The sequence below is a fragment of the Convolutriloba macropyga genome, chromosome 2, assembly GCF_964194025.1.
Source record: "Convolutriloba macropyga chromosome 2, txConMacr16.3, whole genome shotgun sequence".
Classification (NCBI taxonomy): domain Eukaryota; kingdom Metazoa; phylum Xenacoelomorpha; order Acoela; family Convolutidae; genus Convolutriloba; species Convolutriloba macropyga.
This window is the reverse complement of record NC_134469.1, coordinates 10,439,127-10,458,069: the sequence shown is the minus strand read 5'-3', so window position 1 is coordinate 10,458,069 and position 18,943 is coordinate 10,439,127. Positions and strand designations below refer to the sequence as shown.

The 18,943-nt window shown below is 37.9% G+C and overlaps 1 protein-coding gene across 1 annotated transcript; it reads left to right on the top strand.

Annotated features, from left to right (window-relative positions):
* The first annotated feature begins 14,512 nt into the window (after positions 1-14,512).
* On the top strand, positions 14,513-17,942 carry LOC142335115 (uncharacterized). The gene is made up of 2 exons (XM_075383471.1): positions 14,513-15,589; positions 17,229-17,942. The coding sequence occupies exons 1-2, from the start codon at positions 14,653-14,655 to the stop codon at positions 17,651-17,653; spliced, it is 1,362 nt and encodes a 453-aa protein (XP_075239586.1). The 5' UTR covers positions 14,513-14,652; the 3' UTR covers positions 17,654-17,942.
* The last annotated feature ends 1,001 nt before the right edge of the window (positions 17,943-18,943 follow it).

Below are 18,943 nucleotides of genomic sequence, written 5' to 3'. Positions count from 1 at the left end.
GACAATTCGGATGAGCAGGAACCGGAGAAGCTTGCAAATAGAAGAAAAGTACTATCAATTGCTAGAGTTAAATGTTTATGTGTTAGAAGAATTCTTATAGAGAAGTAGGGTAGTTTTACTGGTCAAACAAAGTCAAATATTTGTTCCATTCGTAGAGAAAGCAGAGTCTCTAAATGAGATTCGGGAAATTGATTTAAAATAAAAAATCGATGTGTTAGCCAGAGCCTGTGAAGTTTTTGTGGGGTGTGAAGCTCATAAAATTTTTCTCAAATTTGGCAGAGTATTGGAGTCGGTTCACAAGTTGACAGAAACGACTTATTGGTACAATTTGGTGGCAGTGATTGTTAGTTCAGTTCATTTTGGAGAAGTGAGGAGCCGAAATGGAACCATAAGCAATTTAATTAGAGAATGAAAGTTCAACCATCGCCTTGTTTGGTCTGTGTTGATAATCGTTGATGGTTCTGACAAGAATCTATGGCAGAGGATAGTATGGCTTGGAATGAGAAGGAAGGAGAGATGGAGTAGGCTGAAACTGAAAACGAGCTGGTGCTGGAGGACAAGACTTCTAGATGTAGCAGGTTGTTGAAGAGATTAGAGGTCGTCGTTTCAGGCAATAGAAGAAAAAACATGTCGGGACTAAAAGAAAAGAGTTGATATCACAGTCTTATTAAATTATTACATCATCCCTTCTAACCATGCGAGTATCGTCTTTTTTACGTTTCAAACAGGTTACTGCGTTCAATTACGGACTCATAGAGTACTATAATTATTTTTCAGTTGCTTTTCGTATGATTAATTTTAACGTAGGCAGGTCGAAGTATCAAAAATGTGTTGAAATCTGATTCAAAAGAGATTTGTCATAAATTTGAAAGTGTACCAGTACGGGTATTCACGGATCTATTTTTGTTATTAAATATGTATGTTCCGTGAAATAAGATGAAGAAGGTCAAATGGTTTAATGTGAACTATCCTTGGAAAACTCGTACAAAACGAAGTAGAACCAAATATTTTATAGTTATCGAGAAATTTTTAGAGTTGATTTTCTGGTTGGGTGCTAGGCTAAACTATTGAAGTTTGTTGGTTCAATTAAACAATCTGATTCTGTTGAGAAACACCAAAAGCAGCGTTGAGTTGTTTCTTTATCTGTTGGATGAACCGTTTGACGACGGAGAGTTAACCGGATCGCAGGGTTTAATAACCAATGAGTCCTGTATTTCCACAGGCAACAATTTTGACTTTCTACCAGAGCCTGAGTGTGGCGCCTGAAACTTCGCGAGGGAATCTGAAACCACTGGGAACCTTTTTAATGAAAATTTGGACGACAGAGATTTTAAATTTAAACTGATTTCTAGAACTGTATAGGCAGAGGAAATTGGAAGAGTCAATGAGGACGAGTCAATGACGTAGAAGTGTGCATTAAAGAAAGAGACCAAGATGATAAGAGGGTTCAATTTCGTGAAGCATATCACTTTGTCAGCCGGAGTCAACGTTTAGAAGCCAGATCTCATTCTGACTCCTTGACCAAATTTTAGAGTAGAAAAATGGAGGTACATTCAATTCCAGATATGAGTTTCCCACATTTTGACTTGTTGAGTAGAGTCTACAGCAGAATCGAGTAGTGCACTCAGCAGTCTAAATTGTTGACAAGTGACAGCGTTGATGGTTTTGACGAAAATCTATTGCAGATGATAGTATGGCTTGGAATGAGAAAGAAGGAGAGATGAAGTAGGTTGAAACTGAAAACAAGCTGATGCTGGATGACAAGACTTCCAGATGTAGCAGGTTGGTGAAGAGATTAGAGATCGTTGTTTCAGGCAACGGAGGAAGAAAGATGTCGGGGTTAAAAGAAAAGAGTTGATTTCACAGTCTTATTAACTTATCCCTTCTAACCATTACAGTATCGTCTTTCTTACGTTTCAAATAGGTTACTGCGTTCAATTACTGACTCATAGAGTACTATTTTTATTTTTCAGTTGCTTTTCGTATGATTGATTTTAACGTAAGCAAGTCGAAGTATCAAAAATATGTTGAAATCTGAATCAAAAGACATTTGTCATGTGGTTGAAAGTGTACCAGTACGTGTACTCAGGGATCTTTTTTTGTTATTAAGTATGTATGTTCCGTGAAACAAGACGAAGAGGGTGAAATGGTTCAATGAGAACTATACTTTGAAAACCTTTACAAAACGAAGTTGAACCAAATATTTGATAGTTATCGAAAAATTTCTAAAGTTGATTTTCTGATTGGGTGCTAGGCTAAACGATGGAAGTTTGTTGGTTCAATTAACCAATCTGATTCTGTTGCACCAAAAGAATTGTTGAGTTGTTTCTTTATCTGTTGGACGAATCGTTCGACGACGGAGAGTTAAACGGATCGCAGGATTTAATAACCATTGAGTCCTGTATTTCCACAGGCAACAATTTTGACTTTCTACCAGAACCTGAGTGTGGAGCCTGGAACTTCGCGAGGGAATTAGAAACCATTGGGTCCTTTTTTAATGGAAATTGGGACGACAGAAATTTTAAACCTAAACTTATTTCTAGAACTATGGAGGCAGAGGAAATTGGAAGAGTCAATGGGGATGAGTCAGTGACGTGAAAGTGTGCATAAAAGAAGCAGACCAAGATAATAAGATGTTTCAATTTAGTGAAGCATATCACTTTGTCAGCCGGAGTCAACGTCTAGAAACCAGATCTCATTCTGACTCCTTGACAAAATTTTACAATAGAAAAATTGAGGTACATTCAATTCCAGATATAATCTTCCCACTTTTTGACTTGAGGAGTAGAGTCTACGGCAGAAAGGAGAAGTGCACTCAGCAGTCTAAATTGTTGACATGTGACAGCGTTGATGGTTCTGACGAGAATCTATGGCAGAGGATAGTATGGCTTGGAATGAGAAGGAAGGAGAGATGGAGTAGGTTGAAACTGAAAACGAGCTGGTGCTGGAGGACAAGAATTCCGGATGTAGCAGGTTGGCGAAGAGATTAGAGGTCGTCATTTCAGGCAACGGAGGATGAAAGATGTCGGGATTAAAAGAAAAGAGTTGATTTCACATTCTTTTTAAATCATCCCTTCTAACCATTCCAGTATCGTCTTTTTTACGTTTCAAACAGGTTACTGCGTTCAATTACGGACTCATAGAGTACTATAGTTATTTTTCAGTTGCTTTTCGTATGATTAATTTTAACGTAGGCAGGTTGAAGTATCAAAAATGTGTTGAAATCTGATTCAAAAGACATTTGTCATAAATTTGAAAGTGTACCAGTACGGGTATTCACGGATCTATTTTTGTTATTAAATATGTATGTTCCGTGAAACAAGATGAAGAAGGTCAAATGGTTTAATGTGAACTATCCTTGGAAAACTCGTACAAAACGAAGTAGAACCAAATATTTTATAGTTATCGAGAAAGTTTTAGAGTTGATTTTCTGGTTGGGTGCTAGGCTAAACTATGGAAGTTTGTTGGTTCAATTAAACAAACTGATTCTGTTGAGAAACACCAAAAGCAGCGTTGAGTTGTTTCTTTATCTGTTGGACGAATCGTTCGACGACGGAGAGTTAACCGGATCGCAGGGTTTAATAACCAATGAGTCCTGTATTTCCACAGGCAACAATTTTGACTTTCTACCAGAGCCTGAGTGTGGAGCCTGAAACTTCGCGCGGGAATTTGAAACCACTGGGAACTTTTTTAATGAAAATTTGGACGACAGAGATTTTAAATTTAAACTGATTTCAAAAACTGTATAGGCAGAGGAAATTGGAAGAGTCAATGAGGACGAGTCAATGACGTAGAAGTGTGCATTAAAGAAAGAGACCAAGATGATAAGAGGGTTCAATTTCGTGAAGCATATCACTTTGTCAGCCGGAGTCAACGTTTAGAAGCCAGATCTCATTCTGACTCCTTGACCAAATTTTAGAGTAGAAAAATGGAGGTACATTCAATTCCAGATATGAGTTTCCCACATTTTGACTTGTTGAGTAGAGTCTACAGCAGAATCGAGTAGTGCACTCAGCAGTCTAAATTTTTGACAAGTGACAGCGTTGATGGTTTTGACGAAAATCTATTGCAGATGATAGTATGGCTTGGAATGAGAAAGAAGGAGAGATGAAGTAGGTTGAAACTGAAAACAAGCTGATGCTGGATGACAAGACTTCCAGATGTAGCAGGTTGGTGAAGAGATTAGAGGTCGTCGTTTCAGGCAACGGAGGAAGAAAGATGTCGGGATTAAAAGAAAAGAGTTGATTTCACAGTCTTATTAACTTATCCCTTCTAACCATTACAGTATCGTCTTTCTTACGTTTCAAACAGGTTACTGCGTTCAATTACTGACTCATAGAGTACTATATTTATTTTTCAGTTGCTTTTCGTATGATTGATTTTAACGTAAGCAAGTCGAAGTATCAAAAATATGTTGAAATCTGAATCAAAAGACATTTTTCATGTGGTTGAAAGTGTACCAGTACGTGTACTCAGGGTTCTATTTTTGTTATTAAATATGTATGTTCCGTGAAACAAGATGAAGAGGGTGAAATGGTTCAATGTGAACTATACTTTGAAAACCTTTACAAAACGAAGTTGAACCAAATATTTGATAGTTACCGAAAAATTTCTAAAGTTGTTTTTCTGATTGGGTGCTAGGCTAAACGATGGAAGTTTGTTGGTTCAATTAACCAATCTGATTCTGTTGCACCAAAAGCATTGTTGAGTTGTTTCTTTATCTGTTGGACGAATCGTTCGACGACGGAGAGTTAAACGGATCGCAGGATTTAATAACCAATGAGTCCTGTATTTCCACAGGCAACAATTTTGACTTTCTACCAGAACCTGAGTGTGGAGCCTGGAACTTCGCGAGGGAATTAGAAACCATTGGGACCTTTTTTAATGGAAATTGGGACGACAGAAATTTTAAACCTAAACTTATTTCTAGAACTATGGAGGCAGAGGAAATTGGAAGAGTCAATGGGGATGAGTCAGTGACGTGAAAGTGTGCATAAAAGATGCAGACCAAGATAATAAGATGTTTCAATTTAGTGAAGCATATCACTTTGTCAGCCGGAGTCAACGTTTAGAAACCAGATCTCATTCTGACTCCTTGACCAAATTTTACAGTAGAAAAATTGAGGTACATTCAATTCCAGATATAATCTTCCCACTTTTTGACTTGAGGAGTAGAGTCTACGGCAGAAAAGAGAAGTGCACTCAGCAGTCTAAATTGTTGACATGTGACTGCGTTGATGGTTCTGACGAGAATCTATGGCAGAGGATAGTATGGCTTGGAATGAGAAGGAAGGAGAGATGGAGTAGCTTGAAACTGAAAACGAGCTGGTACAGGAGGACAAGAATTCTGGATGTAGCAGGATGGCGAAGAGATTAGAGGTCGTCATTTCAGGCAACGGAGGATGAAAGATGTCGGTATTAAAAGAAAAGAGTTGATTTCACATTCTTATTAAATCATCCCTTCTAACCATTCCAGTATCGTCTTTCTTACGTTTCAAACAAGTTACTGAGTTCAATTACTGACTCATAGAGTACTATACTTATTTTTCAGTTGCTTTTCGTATGATTGATTTTAAGGTAGACGAGACGAAATATCGAAAATTTGTTGAAATTTGATTCAAAAGACATTTGTCATGTGGTTGAAAGTGTACCAGCACGTGTATTCAGGGATCTGCTTTTGTTATTTAATATGTATGTTCCGTGAAACAAGATGAAGATTGTCTAATGGTTTGATGTGAACCATCCTTGGAAAACTTTTACAAAACTAAATTGAACCAAATTATTAATAGTTGTCAAAATATTTTCAATGTTGATTTTCTGATTGAGTGCTAGGCTAAACGATGGAAGTTTGTTGGTTCAATTAACCAATCTGATTCTGTTGAAAAACACCAAAAGCAGCGTTGAGTTGTTTCCTTTTGTGTTGGACGAATCGTTCGACGACGGAGAGTTAAACGTATCGCAGGATTTAATATACAATGATTTCTGTATTTCCTTAGGCAACAAATTTGATTTTCTGCCAGACCCTGAGTGTGAAATCTGGAGCTTCGCCAGGGAATCAGAAACCACTGTGAACCTATTGATTGGAAATTCGAACGCCAGACATTTTAAACCTAAACTGATTTCTGGAACTATGGAGGCGGAGGAAATTGAAAGAGTCAATGGGAAGGAGTCAGTGACGTGGAAGTGTGCATAAAAGAAGGAGACCAAGATGATAGGGGGTTTCAATTTAGTGAAGGAGATCACTTTGTTAGCCGGAGTCAACATTTAGGAGCCAGATCTCATTCTGACTCCTTGACCAAAGTTTACAGTAGAAAAAGGGAGGTACATTCAATTCAAGATATAATCTTCCCACTTTTTGACTTGAGGAGTAGAGTCTACGGCAGAAAGGTGAAGTGCACTCAGCAGTCTAAATTGTTGACATGTGACAGCGTTGATGGTTCTGACGAGAATCTATGGCAGAGGATAGTATGGCTTGGAATGAGAAGGAAGGAGAGATAGAGTAGGTTGAAACTGAAAACGAGCTGGTGCTGGAGGACAAGAATTCCGGATGTAGCAGGTTGGCGAAGAGATTAGAGGTCGTCATTTCAGGCAACGGAGGAGAAACATGTCGGGATTATAAAAAGAGTTGATTTAACAGTATTAATAAATCATCCCTTCTAACCATTCCAGTATCGTCCTTCTTACGTTTCAAACAGGTTATTGCCTTCAATTACTGACTCAAAGAGTTCTATAGTTAATTTTCAGTTGCTTTTCGTATGATTGATTTTAACGTAAGCAAGTAGAATTATCAAAAATATGTTGAAATCTGATTCAAAAGACATTTGTAATGTGGTTGAAAGTGTACCAGTACGTGTACTCAGGGATCTATTTTTGTTATTAAATATGTATGTTCCGTGAAAGAAGATGAAGAGGGTGAAATGGTTCAATGTGAACTATACTTTGAAAACCCTTACAAAACGAAGTAGAACCAAATATTTGATAGTTATCGAAAAATTTCTAAAGTTGATTTTCTGATTGGGTGCTAGGCTAAACGATGGAAGTTTGTTGGTTCAATTAACCTGTAAGATTCTGTTGAGAAGCAAAAAAGCAGCGTTGAGTTGTTTCCTTATGTGTTGGACGAGCTGTTCGACGACGGAGAGTTAAACGGATTTCAGGATTTAATAACCAATGAGTCCTGTATTTCCAAAGACAACAATTTTGACTTTCTGCCAGACCCTTAGTGTGAAGCCTGGAACTTCGCGAGGGAATCAGAAACCACTGGGAACCTTTTTAATGGAAATTTGGACGACAAAACATTTTGAACCTAAACTGATTTCTATGGAGGCAGAGGAAATTGGAAGAGTCAACGGGGATGAGTCAGTGACGTCGAAGTGTGCATAAAAGAAGGAGACCAAGATGATAGGAGGTTTCAATTTAGTGAAGCATATCATTTTGTCAGCCGGAGTCAACGTTTAGGAGCCAGATCTCTTTCTCAATTTTCGACCAAATTTTACAGCAGAAAAATGTAGGCATATTCAATTCCAGATATGAGGTTCCCAGTTTTTGAATTCAGGAGAAGAGTCTAGAGCAGAAAGCAGTAGTGCACTCAGCAGTCTAAATTGTTGACAAGTGACAGCGTTAATGGTTCTGACGAGAATCCATGGAAGAGGATAGTATGGCTTGGAGTGAGATGGAAGGAGAGATTGAGCAGGCTGAAACTGAACACGAGCCTGGTGCTGGATGACAAGACTTTAGGATGTAGCAGGTTGTTCAAGAGATTAGAGGTCGTTTCAGGCGACGGAGGAGAAAGATGTCGGGATTATAAAAAGCGATGATTTCACAGTATTAATAAATCATCCCTTCTAACTATTCCAGTATCGTCTTTCTTACGTTTCAAACAGGTTACTGAGTTCAATTACTGACTCATAGAGTACTATAGTTATTTTTCAGTTGCTTTTCGTATGATTGATTTTAAGGTAGGCAAGTCGAAGTATCGAAAATTTGTTGAAATTTGATTCAAAAGTCATTTTTCATGTGGTTGAAAGTGTACCAGTACGTGTATTCAGGGATCTGTTTTTGAAATTAAATATGTATGTTCCGTGAAACAAGATGAAGATTGTCTAATGGTTGAATAAGAACTATCCTTGGAAAACTTTTACAAAACTAAGTTGAACCAAATAATTAATAGTTATCAAAATATTTTCAATGTTGATTTTCTGATTGAGTGCTAGGCTAAACGATGGAAGTTTGTTGGTTCAATTAACCAATCTGATTCTGTTGAAAAACACCAAAAGCAGCGTTGAGTTGTTTCCTTTTGTGTTGGACGAATCGTTCGACGACGGAGAGTTAAACGTATCACAGGATTTAATATACAATAAGTCCTGTATTTCCACAGGCAACAATTTTGATTTTCTGCCAGACCCTGAGTTTGAAATCTGGAACTTCGCGAGGAAATTAGAAACCACTGTGAACCTTTTTATTGGAAATTTGGACGACAGCCATTTTAAACCTAAATTGATTTCTGGAACTATGGAGGCGGAGGAAATTGAAAGAGTCAATGGGAAGGACTCAGTGACGTGGAAGTGTGCATAAAAGCAGGAGACCAAGATGATAGGAGGTTTTAATTTAGTGAAGCATATCACTTTGGTAGCCGGAGTCAACCTTTAGGAGCCAGATTTCATTCTGACGCCTTGACCAAATCTTATAGTAGAGAAATGGAGGTACATTCAATTCCAGATATGAGCTTCTAACATTTTGACTTGAGGAGTAGAGTCTTTGGCAGAAAGGAGTAGTGCACTCAACAGTCTAAATTGTTGACAAGTGACAGCGTTGATGGTTCTGACGAGAATCTATGGCAGATGAAAGTATGGCTTGGAATGAGAAGGAAGGAGAGATGGAGTAGGTTGAAACTGAAAACGAGCTGATGCTGGATGACAAGACTTTCAGATGTAGCAGGTTGGTGAAGAGATTAGAGGTCGTCATTCCAGGCAACGGTGGATGAAAAATGTCGGTATTAAAAGAAAAGAGTTGATTTCACAGTCCTATTAAATCATCCCTTCTAACCATTCCAGTATCGTCCTTCTTACGTTTCAAACAGGTTATTGCGTTCAATTACTGACTCAAAGAGTTCTAGAGTAAATTTTCAGTTGCTTTTCGTATGATTGATTTTAACGTAGGCAAGTCGAAGTATCAAAAATGTGTTGAAATCTGATTCAAAAAACATTTGTCATATGTTTGAAAGTGTACCAGTACGGGTATTCAGGGATCTATTTTTGTTATTAAATATGTATGTTCGGTGAAACAAGATGAAGAAGGTCAATTGGTTTAATGTGAACTATCCTTGGAAAACTCGTACAAAACGAAGTAGAACCAAATATTTTATAGTTATCGAAATATTTTTCAAGCTGATTTTCTTGTTGGGTGCCAGGCTAAACGATGGAAGTTTGTTGGTTCAATTAACCAATCTGATTCTGTTGAGAAACACCAAAAGCAGCGTTGAGTTGTTTCCTTGTGTGTTGGACGAATCGCTCGACGACGGAGAGTTAAACGTTTTCGCAGCATTTAATATACAAAGAGTCCTGTATTTCCACAAGCAATATTATTTGACTTTCTGTCAGACCCTGAGTGTGAATCCTGGAACTTCGCGAGGGAATCAGAAACCACTGGGAAACTTTTTAATGGAAATTTGGACGACAGGCATTTTAAACCTAAATTGATTTCTGGAACTATGGAGGCGGAGAAAATTGAAGAAGTCAATGGGGATGAGTCAGTGACGTGGAAGGGTGCATAAAAGAAGGAGACCAAGATGATAAGAGGTTTCAATTTAGTGAAGCATATCACTTTGTCAGCCGGAGTCAACGTTTAGAAGCCAGATCTCATTCTGACTCCTTGAACAATTTTCAGTAGAAAAATGGAGGTACATTCAATTCCAGTTATGAGGTTCCCAGTTTTTGACTTGAGGAGTAGAGTCTAGAGCAGAAAGGAGTAGTGCACTCGGCAGTCTAAATTCTTGACAAGTGACAGCGTTGATGGTTCTGACGAGAATCTATGGCAGAGGATAGTATGGCTTGGAATGAGAAGGAGGGAGAGATGGAGTAGGTTGAAACTGAAAACAAGCTGATGCTGGAGGACAAGACTTCCAGATGTAGCAGGTTGGTGAAGGGATTAGAGGCGTCATTTCAGGCAACGGTGGATGAAAAATGTCGGGATTAAAAGAAAAGAGTTGATTTCACAGTCTTATTAAATCATCCCTTCTAACCATTCCAGTGTCGTCTTTCTTACCTTTCAAACAGGTTACTGCGTTCAATTACTGACTCATAGAGTACTATAATTATTTTTCAGTTGCTTTTCGTAGGATTGATTTTAACGTAGGCAAGTCGAAGTATCAAAAATGTGTTGAAATCTGATTCAAAAGACGTTTCTCATGTGGTTGAAAGTGTACCAGTACGCGTATTTGTTATTAAATATGTATGTTCCCTGAACCAAGATGAAGAGGGTCTAATGGTTTAATGTGAACTATCCTTGGAAAACTCCTACAAAAAACTAAGTTGAACCAAATATTTTATAGTTATCGAAATATTTTTAAAGTTGATTTTCTGAATGGGTGATAGGCTAAACGAGGGAAATTTGTTGGTTCAATTAAACAATCTGATTCTGTTGAGAAACACCAAAAGCAGCGTTGAATTGCTTCCTTATGTGTTGGACGAATCGTTCGACGACGGAGAACTAAACGTATCGCAGGATTTAATATACAATGAGTCCTGTATTTCCACAGGCAACAATTTTGATTTTCTGGCAGACCCTGAGTGTGAAGCCTGGAACTTCGCGAGGGAATCAGAAACCACTGGGAACCTTTAATGGAAATTTGGACGACAGACATTTTAAACCTAAATTGATTTCTGGAACTATGGAGGGGGAGGAAAATGAAAGAATCAATGGGGATGATTCAGTGACGTGGAAGTGTGCATAAAAGAAGGAGACCAAGATGATAGCAGGTTTCAATTTATTGAAGCATATCACTTTGTCAGCCGGAGTCAACGTTTAGGAGCCAGATGTCATTCTCAACCTTTGATCAAATTTTACAGTAGAAATATGTAGGCATATTCAATTCCAGATATGGGGTTCCAAGTTTTTGAATTCAGGAGTAGAGTCTAGAGCAGAAAGGAGTAGTGCACTCAGCAGTCTAAATTGTTGACATGTGACAGCTTTGATGGTTCTGACGAGAATCTATGGCAGAGGATAGTATGGCTTGGAATGAGAAGGAAGGAGAGATAGAGTAGGTTGAAACTGAAAACGAGCTGGTGCTGGAGGACAAGAATTCCGGATGTAGCAGGTTGGCGAAGAGATTAGAGGTCGTCATTTCAGGCAACGGAGGAGAAAGATGTCGGGATTATAAAAAGAGTTGATTTCACAGTATTAATAAATCATCCCTTCTAACTATTCCAGTATCGTCTTTCTTACGTTTCAAACAGGTTACTGAGTTCAATTACTGACTCATAGAGTACTATAGTTATTTTTCAGTTGCTTTTCGTATGATTGATTTTAACGTAAGCAAGTAGAATTATCAAAAATATGTTGAAATCTGATTCAAAAGACATTTGTAATGTGGTTGAAAGTGTACCAGTACGTGTACTCAGGGATCTATTTTTGTTATTAAATATGTATGTTCCGTGAAACAAGATGAAGAGGGTGAAATGGTTCAATGTGAACTATAATTTGAAAACCCTTACAAAACGAAGTTGAACCAAATAATTGATAGTTATCGAAAAATTTCCAGATATGAGGTTCCCAGTTTTTGAATTCAGGAGAAGAGTCTAGAGCAGAAAGGAGTAGTGCACTCAGCAGTCTAAATTGTTGACAAGTGACAGCGTTGATGGTTCTGACGAAAATCCATGGAAGAGGATAGTAGGGCTTGGAGTGAGATGGAAGGAGAGATTGAGCAGGCTGAAACTGAACACGAGCCTGGTGCTGGAGGACAAGACTGTAGGATGTAGCAGGTTGGTGAAGAGATTATAGGTCGTCTTTGCAGGCAAAGGAGGAAGAAAGATGTCGGGATTAAAAGAAAAGTGTTGATTTCACAGTCTTATTAAATCATCCCTTCTAACCATTCCAGTATTGTCTTTTTTACGTTTCAAACAAGTTACTGCGTTCAATTACTGACCCATAGAGTACTATAGTTACTTTTCAGTTGCTTCTCGTACGATTGATTTTAATGTCATGTGGTTGAAAGTGTACCAGTACGTGTATTCAGGGATCTGTTTTTGTTATTAAAGATGTACGTTCCCTGTGAAACAAGATGAAGAGGGTCAAATGGTTTAATGTGAACTATCCTTGAAAAAACTTCACAAAACTAAGTTGAAACAAATGTTTTATAGTTATCGAAAAATTTTTCACGTCGATTTTCTGATTGGCTGCTAGGCTAAACGATTGAGGTTTATTGGTTCAATTAACCAATCTGATTCAGTTGAGAAGCACCAAAAGCAGCGCTGAGTTGTTTCTTTATGTGTGTGTAGTTTTTATATCGTTACCTTATGGTTAATGTGACAGCTAGTGTAATCATTTCGAATATAGCGCCTATATTTGTTTATTTGTATCTAGTTGCTGTAATTTGGTAAGCGTGCAGTAGTAGTTGCTGGTTGAATTAATGATGTTGATTTTTTTTACCGGTGATGGTTCTCAAAATGGTCTGATACGCAAAATAGGGCAGAAAGGGCTGATATGTTGTGTCGATAACATAAAATTGTATTAGTAAGATGCATTTGAAACGAAATTGTATGATAACTGGGCAAACTGATCGTTTGAGACAAACAAAATTTCCGTCGATCAAAAGAAGTGGTATTGAACGAAAAAGAGACAGGACTTTAGCAATTATTCGGGAGAATAATAGGCTAGAAAGGAGGAGTGTAGAATTTAGAAAACCTGATTTTCAACTACAAAAGGCAATTGTCCCATTGAGCTGAGACAGTTACTTTTTGGATAGTTCTTTTTTTCTTTTTCCCAACTGGAGTTCCGCCAGGTTCTTCAAAGTTAAGTATAGAGATAATATGCCAAATTCCATTAAGAAAATGTCATTTTTGAAGTACGGAGCTGAAACACTTATTAAAACTGGAAAAACTCAAGTTGAGAATTTGATCGATTGCCTAATTGGCAGCATCAGAGGTCTGAAATTGCTTTTGTTTTAGCTCTCGTAGAAGTCAACAATGAATAAAAAGGCGTAGTGATCAGCTGATTGTTCATTTAGAGTCAACAAACTTTACGTAAGAAAAGTTCAACTAAAGTGGTCTTTAGCGACCCTGGACAAGTCCTTCTGTTATTGTTCATTTTTATACATTATTGATTGATGAGTTACTAAGGAGTGGAATCATAGCATTACCACAACGGTACCATAACAGAGTCGCAGCTCAGGAAATGACCTGTAAAGAAGTTGTGAAAGCAAAAATATTGTTGAGAGAGTTGAACAGACATAAAAAAAAACAAAACAATACAGAACTGCAATTAGATCAAGCGGCCTAATTGAGAGATTTGTTAGAGAAATTTTGTGATGATACAGAACAAAACCTATCATTTGAGTGAGTTTGGTTACAAAAATAAAATTATGAATAACCTTTTATAATTAAAACTCTTGTTGAAATTTGTTTCTTTCAGTAACCGTTTACGTTTCTTGTTTAGTAATTTGAAGTTATTTGACAACTTAGAAGTCTGAGAGCAATCAAACCTTCATTATAATTTGTAAATTCTTTTCTTAGCTTACAGATGAGAATGCTCAGATAGGTTACTGGCATAACTTGCTGGTTAACACCAGTGGCAAAACAAAAAGTCACGCTTGTGACATATTACGTTTTTTGCTCGATGCAACCAAAATCGGTCCCAAGATTTTGTATTTGCGTATTAGTTCATTTGTTTATTGAATTTTAAAAGATTTTTTACTTAAATTGAATAAAAATAGTTGTGCTCTTTTTTATGACGTTTCATCAGATGTCTTTGAAAGTTTTTGTGACAATTTCCTCAATTACGATTTTCAGTTGCTCTTGTAAGAGTTGATTTGAAAATACTTGATTAAAATTAACGGAGGTGTTGCACTTATTGAAATTTTATTTGATCTATTTGACTGGTCATGCATTCTTGCACTGTCTGGGTTGTCAATTGTAGCTGTTTTTTTCACTATCTGGTCCGCCGGATGACGCTTGTCTTGAAAGGCACAATTTTGATCATTTTTGCACTATTATGCACATCTGTGCACAATTGCGAATCATGTCAATTTCTTGAATGAGCTTTTGATTATGCTCACTTTTCCTTGGGATCCTTGGGGCCCAGAGTAAGTTTTCTAAATTACAACTTGGGACTTTAACATCAATTCAGATCAACTAGAAGATACTTTTTCAGTATTTTATTGCGGTTGTTTACCTAAATAAAGCTACTGAATGCAATGTATCTGTTTCGGATGTTGCTTTAACATTAATCTGATGAGTACCCAACATTGTGTACAGAATAATAATATCATTGAAACGTTTTAGGTGAAAACGTTTTATGTCAACAACGATTCATCGTCCGACAAGTAAACACATTATTACTTATCAAATTTGGCCTCTAAACAATATTTTGATTGCTTATTTCGACAATTTCTGCTCGTTCTCTTTCCAAAATTTTACCTTGACGGGTTGACAACTACCTAAAATGAGTTTCTTTAGATTTGCCAAACCAAGCGCTCTATATGTAGTTCTTGTAGGGGATGTCGGATCCGGCAAGTCAACTTTGGTCGAGAAAATATCCGGCTTCGGTGGGCAAAGCTCGGCAGCTAGTACGAGTGTAACAGTAGTTTCGAATCTCTTTGAATCTCCGGACGGAACTGTGGTGGTCTGTGATACTCCGGGAAGCAATGCTATGGACGATCAGTTTGAGCATAATCTGAACATTGCACATGCTTTGAACTTCATGCCCGTTCACAGCATTCTGTTTGTGATTAAAGCAGATACTCGAATGGACAACGTCATCAGTGGAATCAGAAAGTATGCCGAAGGATTCATTCCCGAAGACATTCCGATGGAGCTCTTAGGAGTGTGCATAACCCACATGGATACTGTATCCTGGACACCCTCTGATGTTGTTCCCTACATCAAGAACAAATTGGGAATCGAAACAGCCATTTTCTCTTCCATAAATCAATCTGGAGATTCGATTTGTAAAGCTATCCGAGCCGAAGTGGGAAAAAGGGCGCCAATCAAAATAACGGTTGACGGGGAGCTGTTCTTGCGGCTCTTTCGCATCGACAACAACAACATAAAAATTCTCCGAGAAGTTCGCAAAGAAGTTGCAAGGTTCGAATTGATGAAAGATGAGTTCTATCGTATAAAAGCTGCATTCAGTACTTCTGAGCAGATGGACATGCACTTTGAGTTCCAAACATGGATGTTTGAAGAAATCATCGAGGCGCAGAAACGTCTTTCAGGACAGAATAATTTCACCTTCTATGGACCACAGATGGCGTGTGAGGCAAGTCACGTTGCCAATATGACCAATCAGCTACGAAAAGTTTTGAGTGACGTCAGAATTGAGGCAATGCAGTATCACAGAGATGTCGATACCAATTTCCGGAAATGTCAATACTGTCCTGGTAATATTCATTTTTGATCAATTATTTCACGATAAATTTTAAGAGAGCGATAAAGTTAATTGCACAGAAATGAAGGGTTGCACTTCTGGGCTTTCACCAGCCCCAATAGTTTGTTTGAACTCGTTGGATTTTGTCTCTCCAGGAGGTCTGAAAACTGAAACGGTTTGTGTCGTAGCCATACCAAAAAATAGGTATTTACAAGACCAAAGAGACAGAAAATACGAAAAATGGGCATAGGCCAGACCGGAGAATGGGCATTGACCAAACCAAATAGACAGAAGTATTGGAATGGGCCAGATCAAATTCAGATATTGCACAAGCGGAGCATTGTAACCGATATTTTTTTCCAGACTATGCGCTCAGTCGCACCGAATCCGCTGTTCGTGACCCAAGTCTATCTCGCCCATGCCTGTTTTGGGTCGAGGACCTCATCCACGATAGAGGAACTCATAACAGTGAACGTTTGAACAAAAATAGTAACCAACATGACCATGACACTTGAGCTCCGCCACCGGACAAAAAGGATAATCATAAACTAACTAATTTCGGAAGAATTGCTCTCGAACGACAGGCGAGACAATTTAATTCAGGGGACGTTGCCTAGATAAATTTTTCTTTATGGGTGCAAAAAATTATTGACCACGCCGGGATTCGAACCATGCACCTCCCGATCCTTCACTAGAAGCACTGCCCACTCGGCTATCAGGGTCTTCATTTTCTATACTACAATCGATTTTATATTAGCAACAAGTTTTAGTTCAGAGTGAGAACAATGGAGATCACTCAAAAACGATGAACGAAAGCGTAAAAAAGTCAATATGGGTGAATATTCTAGCAGAAAAGAGCAAAAATGATCAAGCAAAAAATTTGCATAAAAAAGACCAACACGTTTACAATAACTGCTATGACTTCGTCCGTTTCAATACATTTGCAATAATTGCTACGAACAATAATTCCTGCAAAAAAACATAGTTGGTAGAATACCGGAAACGATTCGAATATTTGTGCAATAAAAACTCTCATTTAACATTAAAAAGCAATGTATAGTGTGAAAAAAATCAATTTTGGGGCATAAATGTGGGTAGGTAGGGGGAGGGGGTAGGTGTGGGGTGGGGCTAGGTTTGTTTTTTTTTGGGGGGGGGGGCAAGGTGTTTGTGTGTGTGTGTGTGTGTGGGGGGGGGGTAAGTGGGCTTATATGGGATCAAAAATTCTCGAAATTACCTTTTAACCTTGAATCTTACCATCAGCTCTTAATTACTATACCTTTACAAACTAAGCTACTTTTAAAATCCAATATCCGAAAACAGAAGTCAACGTTCTAAAACAGAAAGCAAGGTTCGAAAACAGAAGTCAGATTTCAAGTCATGAATTCAGCTAAAAAACTGTAGAATCCCAGTACCTCTTCGAGTCGTAATACACAAGTGATCGTAATGACGCTTCGATTCAATAGCTTAAGTTGGATCTATTCTTTGTTATATAGCATATTACTATGTACAAAATAGCAAGTGCGTCTGGGGCCGTGAAAGTTATATGCTCACTAAGATGGGGGGGGAATAGATCCTTTGGATTCAATTGTACCTTATAATAATACTCTATTTTTTAAAAGTCACCTCTGGGCTTCCGCATTACTTTGTTTTAGTCGTGTGGCAAAAGATAGAGGGTTGCGATGGACAAACAGTGTGTGGTAAGAGAGTCAGCAACCTATACGACTCCTGGAGTGAGAGTGGAACAATCTCCACCTTCAGATTTGTCTGGAACCCTCTGAAATCCAAGTTGCAGATTACCAAATTAGGTACCAGAAACTCCAGAAAAGAGAGAACTGCCGGATCTGGTTCCCAATATGGCGGAGGTTGCGGCCGGACGATAGAATGGAAAAATATGGCACCGGTTACAGCCCCGGTCGAGTTTAACATCGATCCAAGCAGCACTAAAGATGTTCGACCAGTGGCTTTCGACGGGGTGATGGACGCGTTCTCAAAAAAGTTCAAACAAGCATTGGACGGGTTGGGTGATCTCAAGATTAACAGTCGCAACAAAAATAAGAAGGCAGGCGGGGCAAAATAAGCTGGTTCGACACCACCATTTGTTTCTACGATCGGTGCTCCAAATTCTAACATCTTTTTTTCCAAAAACGTATTAAGATAAATTGTTGTATTTTTATAGAAAGGAAAATTTAAACAAAATAACGGGTAGCTTTACCTTACTAAATTGGTAACATCGTTTAATTGCTACAGCACAGAGATAATTTTCAAACCTTTGGAATTTAAAATTTTCAAAGTTTTATTGCGAAAGTATTGAAAAAGTATATTTAATAAATCCAAATTTGAATTTCTCAATTAGAATTTTTCAGTCATTTTTTCGTTCTAGAATATTTCGGTCCCTTGAATGTCTATAATTTGTTTTACTTTGTTAATTTAGCTACATATGTCTAGATCGCTGGAAGTGGGAACATGTATCGTTTGGGTAATAATTTTAGGGATTAATACAAAAAATAAGAGATTAGCAGATTTTGGTGACAGGGTGTTGGGGTGATAGTCTGTGGGGTGAAATAAAATCGGGATAAACCGAAATGAGCTCATTCCATGAGAGGCAATTTTCGACGAAAAATGAAATATGTTTGCCGAAAGAAAGCTCTTCTTAGGTAATCAAAAATAGTCAGTCAGTAAAACCTCGAGGCATTTCAACTTAGTCAGTTACTTTGCAATTAAGTCTTAGAAACCCACGAGGAAAAAAAATGCAGTAGAAGTATGTTTTTACTTCGCATTCTCATGAGCCTCTTGGCCACTTAGTTGCGCTCTGCAAAATCTAATTTTTGACTCAATTATTGATTAAAAAAAGTGCCAAAATTTTTACACTTTGATATTAGAACCCAAACCTTAGTCATCCTTGTACATTGTGGCCAGCCCTAGGGCTCAAGCAACCTTGTGTTAGGGCACTAATACCCCGGGCTACTCAAATTCATGGTCTAAGATATACTTGGTTCCGCTTCTCTTCTTAGAAAATAGGGCAACTAATAATGCCAAACATCGAGTCAAGCGTGTCAAATGTCACTAGAGAAATACAATCAAAAGAACAAAGCGATTAATCAAAAATTTTGCATAAAAAAGAGAAACATGCTTACAATAATTGCTTCAAATTTCATTCGAGAGCAATTATTTACAAATAGTTTCAAAGTAATTTCACCGCAGAACACGTCTAAGACACTTTCCCCCCACTTGATAAGGCGTTCATTCAATTTAAACCTATTTTTTACCTTGCTTTTGTCGTACGCTTTGGTTCCAGTTTGTAGATGGGCTATAATCAACAACTCATAGCCATAAAACATGCCACCAGAAGACGATTGGATGAAAAAGT

Excerpts from the sequence above, each read along its gene's own strand:
- LOC142335115 (XM_075383471.1), top strand. The coding sequence starts at position 14,653 with ATGAGTTTCTTTAGATTTGCCAAACCAAGCGCTCTATATGTAGTTCTT. Across the intron at positions 15,590-17,228 it reads GAAATGTCAATACTGTCCTG|TCGTGTGGCAAAAGATAGAG; the intron begins GTAATATTCATT and ends ACTTTGTTTTAG.